Source organism: Channa argus, chromosome 11 (genome assembly GCF_033026475.1).
Source record: "Channa argus isolate prfri chromosome 11, Channa argus male v1.0, whole genome shotgun sequence".
NCBI classification, from domain to species: Eukaryota; Metazoa; Chordata; class Actinopteri; order Anabantiformes; family Channidae; genus Channa; species Channa argus.
In genome coordinates, this window is record NC_090207.1 from 14,919,237 (window position 1) to 14,932,551 (window position 13,315).

At 37.2% G+C, this 13,315-nt stretch overlaps 1 protein-coding gene across 3 annotated transcripts; it reads right to left on the bottom strand.

Annotated features, from left to right (window-relative positions):
- Positions 1 to 796: 796 nt before the first annotated feature.
- Positions 797 to 12,732, bottom strand: ddhd2 (DDHD domain containing 2). Of its 3 annotated transcripts, XM_067520742.1 has the most exons (19): positions 12,560 to 12,732; positions 11,807 to 11,994; positions 10,140 to 10,329; positions 8,710 to 8,903; positions 8,494 to 8,583; positions 8,231 to 8,351; positions 8,057 to 8,146; positions 7,829 to 7,970; positions 7,521 to 7,729; positions 7,364 to 7,425; positions 7,157 to 7,276; positions 6,976 to 7,071; positions 6,443 to 6,625; positions 6,305 to 6,331; positions 5,661 to 5,816; positions 5,321 to 5,423; positions 4,828 to 4,986; positions 3,431 to 3,599; positions 797 to 3,289 (listed from the first exon to the last, which is right to left on the bottom strand). In XM_067520742.1, the coding sequence occupies exons 2-19, from the start codon at positions 11,918 to 11,920 to the stop codon at positions 3,208 to 3,210; spliced, it is 2,307 nt and encodes a 768-aa protein (XP_067376843.1). In that variant the 5' UTR covers positions 11,921 to 11,994; positions 12,560 to 12,732; the 3' UTR covers positions 797 to 3,207. The 3 variants fall into 3 exon arrangements, with proteins under 3 accessions (XP_067376843.1, XP_067376844.1, XP_067376845.1); XM_067520743.1 differs by lacking the exon at positions 6,305 to 6,331 and having other exon boundaries at positions 12,560 to 12,728; XM_067520744.1 differs by lacking the exons at positions 11,807 to 11,994; positions 12,560 to 12,732 and adding an exon at positions 10,478 to 10,753.
- Positions 12,733 to 13,315: the final 583 nt, after the last annotated feature.

Below are 13,315 nucleotides of genomic sequence, written 5' to 3' on the forward strand. Positions count from 1 at the left end.
CAGCTTAAAAACCTTAATGGCAATGTTAGAGAACTGCTAACGTTACTTGCCTCACGATTGTTGAACGTTGCTACTAGTGACTTCAACTCCAGCGTGATGCGTTTATCACGCTACTGCGCATGGGCGAGGTACCATCAACCAGCCAATGAAACTAAAATCTAACTTGTGTGAAAAACAAAAATTAAAATTCTTTACTTTTATTCTTATACAAAACCTATATATATATATATATATATATATATATATATATATATATATATATATATATATATATATATATATATATATATATATATATAATATAATATATATATATATATATATATATATAATATAATATAATATATATATATATATATATATTATAATATATATATATATATATATTATATATTATATAATATATATATATATTTATATATTATATATTATATAATATATATATATATTTATATATTATATATTATATAATATATATATTATAATATATATATATATATATATATATATATATATATATATATATATATATATATATATATATATATATATATATATATATATATATATATATATATATATATATATATATATATATATATATATATATATATATATATATGTGTGTGTGTGTGTGTGTGTGTGTGTGTGTGTGTGTGTGTTTATTGTTTTCAAATCCAAAATAAGCATGTTCATTGATCTCTAAAGTACACATCTACAAGCACATGTACAATTTTAATAGACACACAACACATTAGAATCAAAACAGTACGTAAAATAATTAAATGGAACCAAAGACCATCAAGTCCTATTTTTATTTGCTTTGTTCAAAGAAAACACTCCAACGCAATAACAAACAGTTCAGTGCATAAACAACCCATTTAAGGTAATTCAACAATTGTGCATATATAACACCCAGTGGGCTGAAATACAAATTACCCAGAGCTTTGGTGGTGGGGGCTTTGATGCCCCGAGTGCATAACATTTGGTTGGTTTATATAGTTAAACCAATCTGAACATTTGCCGGTTGATATGCAGATATTGATTGGTGATATTTAAAAAACTAATACATTGATGCCTAAAGTTTGTGATCCCTTTAAAAGTTCTCCAGAAATATTAATTCAAATATGATTTTTATGCAAAGCACAAAATACATAGATAAGGGAATACTGATAAACAAGACAGAAACCTTACACTTACTAATTTATTTATGGAAATTTGTCTAATCTTAAATAATGGTGTGGATCAAAAGTAGTGTGTTATAGGTCATAGTTATGCAGAGAAAATTCTACCAGGTTCACAAACTTTGAAGCACCATTGTATATTGATATTGGTTCCAAATATTTTTTTATATAATAAACTGATTCATTTTTTTTTTTAAACACAGAAATGATATATTACATATCTGACATGCTCTTTAAATTAACTTATATAATCTCAATGTGAAAACTCTTGTATTGCTTGTTCCATGAGAAGTTTGGGACTGAAATATTCAGTCAGGACCAGAAATGTTAAGAAACTCTGTCCTAACATAACATGCAATAAAGATAGAAGAGGTGATTTTTACAACAGCATGGTACAAATGACGAAAAATACACAAGTTGACGATTAACAAAGTTTAAAGCTATCTATATGTAAGGTGTCTTGGAATTAACCATATTTTACAATAAAGAACACACTGCTCTTATAGACCAGCAGGAAAGATATAATCTCAGTCTAATGCAAAATAGCAGAAAAAAAAGGAGTGCAAAAATGAGGAATTTCACAAACATAGAGAAGAGAATGTTGAACCTGTGTTGCTAAACACTTAGCACACTGCTAAAACAAACTCTGCTTACATACACCTACATTGCATACAAAACACACAACAACAAGACAACCAGCTGGTCCTTCATCCAGGCTACTTCTTATAGACACATGTATATAGGATTAAACTGAAACATATTATAAATGATATAAATGTGTAGTTAGGAAGCAAAATTAACTTCATATGAAAGTGCAGTGAAATGACAAACAGTGACACTACTGTTGCACATTTCACAAACCTATGAGTAGCAGCTTGGGTTTTCAAGTGGCCTTTATGCTGGCAGAGATAATATAGCTTCCAAAAAACCTGTAACAGACAAAGTATCAACCTCCATTTTTTCCCCCAGTTTTTATAGTTAACCAACTGAATTCACCTAACCAGTTTTATTTATAAAATTAAGGACTAGTGAAGGACCAGCTGGTCCTTCATGCAGGCTACTTCTTATAGACACATGTATATATGATTAAACTGAAACATATTATAAATGAAATAAATGTGTAGTTGGGAGGCAAAATTAACTTCATTTTAGTGCAGTAAAATAACAAACAGTGACACTACTGTTGCACATTTCACAAACCTATGAGTAGCAGCTTGGGTTTTCAAGTGGCCTTTATGCTGGCAGAAATAATATAGCTTCCAAAAAACCAAAGTATCAACCTCCATTTCTTATAGTTAACCAACTGAATTCACCTAACCAGTTTTATTTATAACATTAAGGACTAGAGTTGGTCAGAGTATTATAGTTAATTACAAGTCTACATCTCTGATTTTTGGAGACTTTACACTGTACATTTTTTATAAATTATCATCTACTATATTAATTATACTCGGAGATGGTGTATATATATATATATATATATATATATATATATATATATATATATATATATATATATATATATATATATATATATATATATATATATATATATATATATATATATATATATATATATATGTAAAATACATAGAAATAAAACATACTATAACACCATACTTCAACAAGTATTCTGTGTCCTATGTTTGTTTATGTTTTTTTTTCACCATTATTCAGGTGTCGCTGTAAGCATATGTCAGTAATTGTTGTTAAGTTAAGGTGCAAAGTATTATTAACAATAACTCACAAATAAAATTGTGGTCATGGATCAAAAACCAAACCCAGATCTGTAGTGGGTGTTCTAGTGAAACTAAGGAGCCACCACTACTTCCAATAAAGATTAACTGACTATAGCCGAACAATCTCCACGATCAGAAGAGGACAGAGCAGGGCTATCAGGCAATACCCAGGCAGTAAGGCATTATGGAAAGGTAGTGCAGCTTTTGGCCGATCAGCTTTACTTCATTTTCTCCCTTCTTTTTACTTTTTAATGTTATTAAGCAAGTTATTCATAAAACCTTTACTACGGTTGTGGCTGTTCAAGGGTTACACCCAGCTTGTCGTAGATCTCCTTTAGCAGCAGGAGAGCTGTATCCTCCGATTCCCTAACAGACAGACAAAGAGAGAGGGGTGGAAGTAAAAAAAATTAGGAATCTAAATTATAAGGAGGAAATTAGGCAGATAAAAAGGCAAAAGAGGACAATGCTGTAGTTTTAGCCTCCTCTGTAAGGGTATGCATGGATTACCAGTAACATAGATGGGACTGGATGGCAAACAGGTATTCGTTGAAGCTCTCAATAGGTTTTTCCTGAAGTACGTAGTCGATCCTTCGTCCTCCATTCAGCATTCCCACTTTAATTTCTGGTTGATCTGTCTGCTCTACTGACACAGATGTCTCTGTGTCTACACAAACACCTGCAGAGTCAATAGAAAGACAAAGAGAAAACGGCATATGAACAGACAGTAGACCAAAAAGAATTCATTGATTAGTGCCAATTTAATTTATCTTTGCTCTGTAAGTTAATAAATCTCCCATTAGTCTAGAACACATTGTCCTTCATCTATACTGGAGATGAGTCCATGAGAGAAAGAGAGAATTGTTAGAGGCATGGTTTGCTCAAAAACTATTCTAAGTTTAGATGTGCTGACTAATTAGTGTTAGTCTTAGACAAAAAATGCTCTGTCTGTTACAGGATTATGTTATCTGTTAATTCTGCAGTCAGTTTTGGCAGTGGCTGCATTACCTTTGGCCCATTTATTGATATGACAGAGTTAAGTACTTGAGGTGGTGTAGGAAAGTGCAGGACAAGTACATGCAAGTAGATACTGTAGCCTGCTATATGCATGCAGTGGTACCTGCTACTAATGATGTTACTTGCTGGTTTGGTTCCAGAAAATGACATAGCAGTGATCCCTACTATACTGCTAGTGTTATTTGTTCAGCTCATACCAGAGTACCCTGGGCCAGTTACTCACGAGGCTTCTGATGTTGACAATAAGCGACGCAGTCAAAGAATTCAACCAATCACAAATGACAGTAGACAGAAGAAGAGAAAGCCCGAGGGTGCGTCAGCAAATTAAACTTTGAGTTGAAGATTATACATTGAGCGGTAGTCGCGCACTCAGGCATGAGGGAAGGACATTTACTCTTTGTGAGGAAGCTAATATGCCAAAGTAAACCATAGTAACTGCCCAATACTTTTTTATGATACTAAAGTACATTTTCTCATATATTTGTCTGCATTATGTACATTTTCCAGAGGAAAACCTGGAAATTAATGATAACACACTGTATAATAGATTCTTAAGTTATTTTGTTTGTCTAGCCTAAGACTATTTTAGCTTATCTTGTAAGTGATGCTTATGAGGGGCCCTGGGCTACTCCAGTATTTTGGAGATCAGCACTTTTCTCTTGCCTCTTAGGAGAAACAATGAGTGCACCTGAGGCTGAGCTTCAAGGTAATAAGGAGTGAGAGAAGCATGAGCTAACCAGGTAGTGTAAAAGAGGTGAGGAGAGGGTGGCAACATGCCGAGTGAGGTGTGAGGAATATAAGGAGACAGGGTTAGATACACTCTTGTGCATATTCATACAATCTTCCAATATCCACAAAGGCACAAAGGCAAACAAAACAGCTTTCCCGACCTGTTTTTTCTTGGTTTCTCTCTGTTGTAGTTTCTCCTTCCTCCAATGGGGGCAGGGCTGCAACAGGTAGTCTGGCAAAGGACTGCCATGCTGTCCGTAATGATCCCAGGACATTGTTCTTCAAATCCATGCTCATACGGGTCAAGCTGTCCTTTAGTTCTATAAGACAAAAAGAAAGAAAGATTATCCATCCATCCATCTATCCATTATCTTTAAATAATTATCCTGTTTAGGGTCACATGGGGCCTGGAGCCTCTCCCAGCTGTCATAGGGCAAAAGGCAGAGTACGCCAATCTATTTCAGGGCCAACACAAAGAGACGTACACAGACAGTCAGACAACCATTCACATCCACACATATTGACAATTTAGAGTCACCAATTAATGCATCAAGAATCTCTTTAGTCTGTGGGAGGAAACCGATTATCAATACCAAAAACTCATATCTCAGTCCAGTTCAAAAAATAAATAAATAAAGACAAACAAAGTTCTACCCAGGTGCATCCTTTTCCGGCCTTTGTGGTGAGGGATAAGCATGGGCTCCAGATCAACCTCTGACACAATCATGGGCTCTATTCGATAGGCCACAGGGTCATACTATACAGCAATAAAGGAGAAAGAATAAACATGAGTCTAAACTTGAGTTTAATCACCTTTTTCCTTCTGTAACAAAGAAAAAAGTAATAAATGCTTTCTTTAAAAAAGAAACAATATATGTGAATATCAAAGGTGAAAAGACATACACAGTTAAATAAAAGCTGGTGTAATCATATTTGAGGCTAAGCCCAGGGCAGAGTGCATGCCTGGGCAGATACCGAAAATGCAGTTACTCACTGGGTGGTAGATATTGTAAAAGTTCTTGCAGGTTGGGAAGCTGTAGTTTGGATCGATGTGTTTAAGTCCACGAACCGTCAAGAACATTCCAATGGGAGAGCCAAATGCAAAAAATGTCTGTGGGTGGAATGCTAACTGTGGGTAATCAATTGATACCTGAGAAGACAAGGTGGTGTTAGAAAAACATGTTCTATTAAATTTGTTGCGTGTTTTGAGTTGAACATGGTTGTTATTTTTGGAAGACAAAAAGCATCTAGGAATTGCAAGGCAATAATACTTCTGTTTTTGTGGTGTTTGAATAAATGATAGAATCATTCACCGAATTAAAAAAATGCCAATTAATATGACAGAAAGTAGGGAGCAGACCAGGGAGCTGACCACTCAAACAGGACTGGATGAACATAAACACAGAGTGACGTATTGAGTTGTACACCTCATTAGGGACAAACATGGTTGCCTCAATGACAGCAAAATATGACTCAACCACAGAATAACTGTGGCTCATGAATAGTAATTATAAATCAGTGCCCTAAATTTTTCCTGACCAAACTGGATTGTATGTGAAGAGAAACTCCAGGAACAGTGAAATCAAACAGAGCAAAGAATGAAAGCCTAAGAGCATGGGGAAACCATGAGAGACACACCTGTCCCTTGGCTATGCTTCCATTGGTCTGTCCAGGCAAGCAGGGGGAGGAGAGCAGCAGGAAGGTGATGCATCAAAGCTTTCAGCTACCAAAATTACCAAGCACAAACTAAAATGTATCTGCATGCATGTGTTCTACCTGTCCGATGCCCACGTCAAAGTATTCATAGTCTACAGCACCGGTGACCGACTGCACCCTGTGGAACTGAGACTGTTGCGTTGTCAGTCCTGAAGACTGGTTATTGTCATGATCACTGGTGAAGGCATCTTGAGGTTGAACTTGCAACCCTGGTGCCAGATGCAATGCCCCCATCTTACAATCCTATTTATGTTGAGAAATACAAACATTTGACAAAATATTTACCTGAACTATCTGAAGATACATAATTTGAAAAAGAACAGGATCCCCGACCATGAACTGTTGTCTACATTGCACAAGTTATCTTGGACAGTTCGGAGTTTGAAATGTAGCGATGCTTGGTTTTAATATGAGGAGTGTAGGCACATTAATGCCAAATGTTAAAATCTACTAAATACATTTTATCCAAACACAGGCCAGATCTAAGGCTTGGGATCTAAGGGGCCTAGTAGTCATTAGCAGTATTATTTTGGAGGAAAAAAAGTAGTATATAATGAATATATATTTAAAAACACGGATCAGCTGTATCTGACCTTTGGAAGCCACTTCTTCCTGATGCAGTTCAGGATCTTCTTCCTAGGTCCAAGTGGAATTCCTAAATCTTTGAGATCGCTTTCATGGCAAAGAGCCTTAAAGAAGAGAAACACATTCACTTATGAATTGCACTTAGATTTGCATGTACTAAATATATGTGTTTGTTTGTGTTTGCATTACCAGTGATTCCAGGTCAAGGTTCTCTGCCTGTAGTGTATCCAGATATTGCTGTAGACCCAGTCTGGTCAGAATCTGCTCTAGTGGTTCACAGATCAGAGGGCTGCCCTCCCCAGAGGCCACCTTAAAACACAAAGAGGTGTAACAATAGGAATACATAACCTTTTATTGGTATACTAATGTTGCCTGAGATTATTAATGTAATTGTACCCCCTCTCTGGTTTCTGATCCAGTCCTCTGGTTTGTTAGCAGGTCAAACAGGATCAGGGAACCTAAGAAATGAGAGACAAAGCAGAAGAGTTGAAACCCCACATTTTTTGTTAAATCTCTGACTGTGTGTGAAATTCTGTGTTTGTGCAGCTCTAACCCAGGCTGTGCCCTACAACTGAAACTGCTCCATTGAATTCTGGGTGTCGTTGTTTAAAGAGCATGTGCAGCCTGTTAATCTCTGAGGCCACTGTGTCCACTATTGTCTGGCAGTAGGTGGGGCTGTTATAGAAAAACAGGTCCAGGAGAGTGTCGTTGGTGAAATGTCTCAACCTGCTAATACTGGGGAGAGTGATCCTCTGGATATCTCTGGAAAGTGTGGAGGGGAAAAAACAAAAAGCAGGCAGTAAGATTTTAACATATTTCCTAAACGTGTGTTGTCCATTCTCTGTCCCTCTTTTTACTTACTCATCCACACCAGTAGCATCTCCATGTAGAGCACTGTGCCAGTTGACTGGGAGAAACTCTGTTTTGCCCACCTGGCCATTCTGCTGAGCGTGCTTATAATGAGAGGCCAGGAGGGATAGGGAAGCAGTCCTGAAATCATTTACTGGAGAAGGCAAAAATGACATAAAGGTGTTAATGCAACTTACACTGTGTATACATGCATACTCTCAAAAACACACACTCACTTACCACACTGTATAATGGATCTGAAGCGTAAGTCACATGCAGGACCGATGCCATGCACCATAAAAACAAGGTGGTCCACTTTTTCTGGTTCACCTGCAAAAAAAACACAAGAAGGTGTTGACTTTAAGTTATGTTTTCATAAATTAGCTTATAATCCAGTATTACTCAAACACACACCATCAGGTATTTCAACAGAGATGTTGTCTACTCCCCTCTTCACAGTTCGAGGCCGGGTTTGCTCTGAGGGGGAGGACACCCACTCATCCTGTAATCCTATTGGCTGATACTGCATTATCAGCTGAATAAAGAGCACGGAAGTGAAAAAGAAGAGGATTTGAGAGACAAAGAAAACTACCTGATTTTAAATTAAGTATTCAATTGCGATGTGATTTGTCATTTAACTGTAGTGTACGTAGCAATATCATAACAGCAGGCCTTACTTTGGGATTGTGCAAGATCACAGTCTCTCCAGTGGGAAACTCTAGTTTCCTCTTCCATTCTTCCAAAGTCACTGCTATCATGTAGGCCTCCTAAAAAATGTTAAGGGTGGGTGAAGGAGAATAGACAACAGATATGTAAAGATTAATCAAAGATCAGAGTATTTTAAGAAGAGAATAAAGTCAGAAGCTGTAGGAATGAGTGGCGTGTCAGACTACCTCTAAACTTTTACTGAAGTCCTCAGGATAAGGCATGAATCTGGTGTCTTTATCTCCTTTGTAAAACCAGGTACAGCGGCGAACTTCAGTGGGAGCTTGCTCCCAGTACACAGCATAGCGTTTCCTCTCCTTTACATGTACATCATAGCGCTCTCCATCAACAGCTACCACCACCTCCTTATTACTTCCTTGTGCTGACAAGTAAATACACACACAGTAACACTTTTACTTTAGTACAGAAACAGAACAAGTTTCCTCCAAAATTCAAACTTGTCACTGACTTTAGATTTTTCCAGCAAAAGCATTATCAGAACGTTAAGTGCACATCGAGGAACTGATTATTTTAGGATTTGTTGGAAATGAAATTAATCCTGCAAATGATTATCTCCTCCTTTTTTATAGTTTTACATTTACCTTTAGATGGCACATGCGTGTGATGACCAAAGATGTTTAATATGCTAAAGATAAAGCCCCAACATAAGCTTCAGTAAAACTACATTGGCTCATTTTTACTTTGACTAATTCATATATCAATGCACTATATACATAAACACTATAAACATCTGAACAGAATTTAATCAAACTGAATTAAGCAGAAATAATGGGGGTGAGATGTGGTTTGTGGCTTTCATGCTGAAATACCTGCTTTGTGCTCAGCCAATAAAGATTTTAAAATACAAAGCGAATTAAGAGACATTTGTCAGAGTGCTGAAGCGTTCTTGACTTTTCATTAGTTTCTCTTGCTGAGGATAGTACTTGGAGTGCAGTTGTTTCGTTTAAACAATAGCTGGACTTCCTCTTAATATTACCTTATTGTTTATCTTCCTCTTCACTCATCTCTGTGCTAATGTGAAATGTGATTTTCCTCCTGGTTATCAAATTGATCAAGAGTGTTATGTATTACACATTGTTTTTTGTATGGATTACACATAAATGGTGGTGTGTTAATCTGAGCTTTAGAGGTGCTGTTTGATGGATTTTATTATCTTTCCACAACTTCAGGCCACTTATTTTCTCTGTTTCTAGTCATTATGCCAAGCTAATGAGGTTGTGCCTTCAGATTTACTGTGCACTGGCTATATTCCTTTAAATTGTCAAATTATTCAAGTAAGAGTCAAAATGTTATCTAAAAATATTTTAAAGCAGGTACAATGAATGTCAACACTGTACTATTCCCCATAAAGTTGAACTTCAATTTGCTTTAAAACTGTTAGTACTGATGGGCATGTCAGGAAAGAGAAGTTACTTAATGGTAACTAGGCCAGTGTTGGCAACAGTAACTTTTTAATACTGTATCTTTCTCACAACTGTTCATTGCAATCCCACTCCTATTCTACAACACTGAAGAGCCATTTAAACAAAAGGTACATGTACAGTAAATAGTGTACGATATATAATGCACACACACTACAGTATGTAGACATCTTTACCAGCGCTGTAGAAATGTTCAAGTTTGTCAGAGTCTTCTCTGCTAAAAGGAAACCAAGAGGTGCTGTCGTCAGCACGTCGACAGAAGAACCAATGAGGCTGCACTTCTTGGTAAGGAGCTGGGACTGACTCCATGTCTAGCATCTCAAAGGAAGATGTTGATGAAGGAGAGGCTTCATCCACCACTAAGACCTGGAGAAAAATGCCAGCAAATTCAAGATGTTAAAGCAATATTTCTTCTTCTTCATGTCTGGAATATTGCACAATTGCTGACTAAAAAGCAGCTGTGTTTTCCTTAATTTGAGCAGTCCACCATTCAACACTGTAGGATCGCAAATACCCAAATACAGAAGTCTGAGCTAAGCCTGTGCCCTTCCATTTAGCTCCTATCATGGAACCCGAGACCGTCAGTCAAAGCAAAGGATGGTGAAACAGGAAGGGATCAGGCATCCTGTTGACCAGCCATACAAAGCTCTCCTTTATTCTGTTTTCTCCACAAACTATCCCTTGTCTCTTTGTCTTTCTACGACTGATACACAACTTGTAAATGACCTATTCCACAGAATGTTGTACAGTTACAAAAAATGCTGTCAAAAAAACTCTTGTTTGAGTCCATTGGAAGGGAGAGAGCCTGCCACTGCTTGACACAACAACAAAACGCCATATTACAGTGTTGCCAGCAATCTGATTTTCAGTGTAATATGCATGATTGAGAATAAACTGGAATGTAAAGGGCACACCCTTCCTAAGAATACAATGTTGTTGATCTCCTTGCAGGCAATACCTTCCTATGTGTGCACTGCTCACCAGGCTTGTAAAAACAGTTTTTTACTTTATACTCTTAATGTATTGATCAAGGTGTAATATTTATTATATAGCAATGTTACTTACAGTGCAGTCAGAAACCCTTTTGCTTTCCATTCCATTCCATTCGAACTGGGGTAAGACTAATTTGCTACGGGTCATGAATTGACCTGCTTTCTTTACATCATGCAGAGGTTAATCTGACTGAACTTTGACCTGTAAAATCACCAGGTTCTCCTGTGTCCAGCTAGTTTAAGAGAGCATGTAAGACTGACCACTTATTGAGGAAATAAAGTTTGTTTATATTTTTGTTTAACTGCACTTAGAAATAATACAAGCAGCTGAGAAAGAGGGCAGCTGTTGGGTTTTAGTAGGCATGAGGACAATGACAGAAATGAACATTTTGACAAAAAGTTGTTGTTAACACTACTCATGCTAGTTCCTGCAGATTATGTTTACACCACAACTCACTTTATTCATTCCACCACTCCTTTTTTTTTTTTTTTTTTATTTTGCCACATATACAAATGTAAGCAATTATTAATAGAAATACCCCATTTATCCTTCCACTTTAATCCAAACCCCTGTAGCAGTTGCACATGACTTATGGGGTACTCTGAAATAAAACTTTGAGATGTCAGGTATTTCTTTTGTTCAGAAACATACATTCAAATCTAACTGTTTTGATGCGCTAACTGCAAGACAATATGATACCAACTTTTATGCTCAATAAGAGCAGAATCTGATCATCAGCTAAACAATTCACCATAACCATACCCCAATCATGCAAACCATTGCTTCAGAAAATGGACTCTGAAAAACAATACTGTTACACCTACCTACCAAATGACACATGCACCCTTACCTGATCCTCCGGTGTGTTCCCTGTTGCCACAGACTGATTGTCACACAGGTCTCGCGTTTTGACGGTTGGGGCAGTCTGAGAAAGACCCCCCGCTTCACCAGGACTGAACGACATTAGCCAAAGACCAGATCCCGGCCCTCACCTCTGACCGGAGGAGGGGCAAGGGGACGACCACACAAACACAGGACCTGTAACAACCGAACTCCACATGAGCAAACGGGATGCTTAAAGACCACCACGACTATTGTTATTCAGGTTATCCTGCCAAACGTGAAAGAGACTTTAGTGATATCAAACTGTAGCCTAACGTTACAGGCGGGTACATACAACTACAAATCCCAGCTCTGTATAAAAACTAGCAGCTGTCTCATAGCCGCAGCTCTTAACTCATATTAAAAACGCGTAGAGTTAAATAGTCAGTTTGATAGCTAGTTAACCATCAATTCGCTCAATGGATGTAACGTTACCGGTTAAGAGTTACGCCAAGTTAGCTTACGTAGACTAGTGCCATAACGTTAATGTACGTTATTAAAATGACATTCAGTGTCACCAGCTATTTATAGTGTGGTCGGTGTATTTAGATGCTTTAAACACTTTCTAAAGAAAAGGGAATGTTGATGTTGATCGAGGTTCATGCTAAGTTAGCTGAGTTGTGATGGCTGCACAGTAAGTTAACGTTAGGACATCAGATCTCCATGTTCACCTCCTATTGAAGGACATTATAACCTTAGTTACAGTCGTTTACACACTCACCGACAACTTGACATACAGGTAACGCGAAGGATCTGGATTCGTCTTTTGACGCTAGCTCGCTCGGGCTGCTTTGGCTGGCCTCCTGTCAAACGGTGCCAGTAACGTTAAGGCGTTCTCGGAAATTTGTAAATTAGCTAGCTTCGTAGGCCAACAAACGACCGCAGAAACGCCAAAGTAAAGGATCAAAATGTCTGCGTTATCACAGAAGCTTTTATTGTGATGCATGGGCTTTTCAAAATGTGGCGGTTATAAGGTGGTCTACGTGAAAGGAGTCCAATTCCAATGGAACACCTTCCAAGTAGATTCATAAATTCGTATTTTGTTTAAGGTCCAAATGACACTGTAACAGAAACAGTCAGTTAAAATCCAAAGCATCGCATAAGATGCAAAACGCCAAAATTTAACGCCACATATCCACATTTACGTGACGCACTTTAAGGCGACATGAAACTATGTTCCGCCCACAGCCATATGTTCCGCCCCAAAATATCTACCTGATGTCACGAACTTAATTACGTGATATTTGCTTGATGGTCGCAAAGTGTTCTGCCCACATTCAATTACTTACTGTTATTGTACATAGGATGGATGTCTGAGAGTTGTATCTGAAAAGAGTTAGGATATGATGGAGCCATCAGCTCCCTCAGAAAGTTTAAAATATGGGGCCATCTACAGTAAATAATAATAGACATTCATAATGTCCAACACCCCGCAACTGGTTATTTTAAATGTAATCTATGGTCTGCAGTGCAAGAC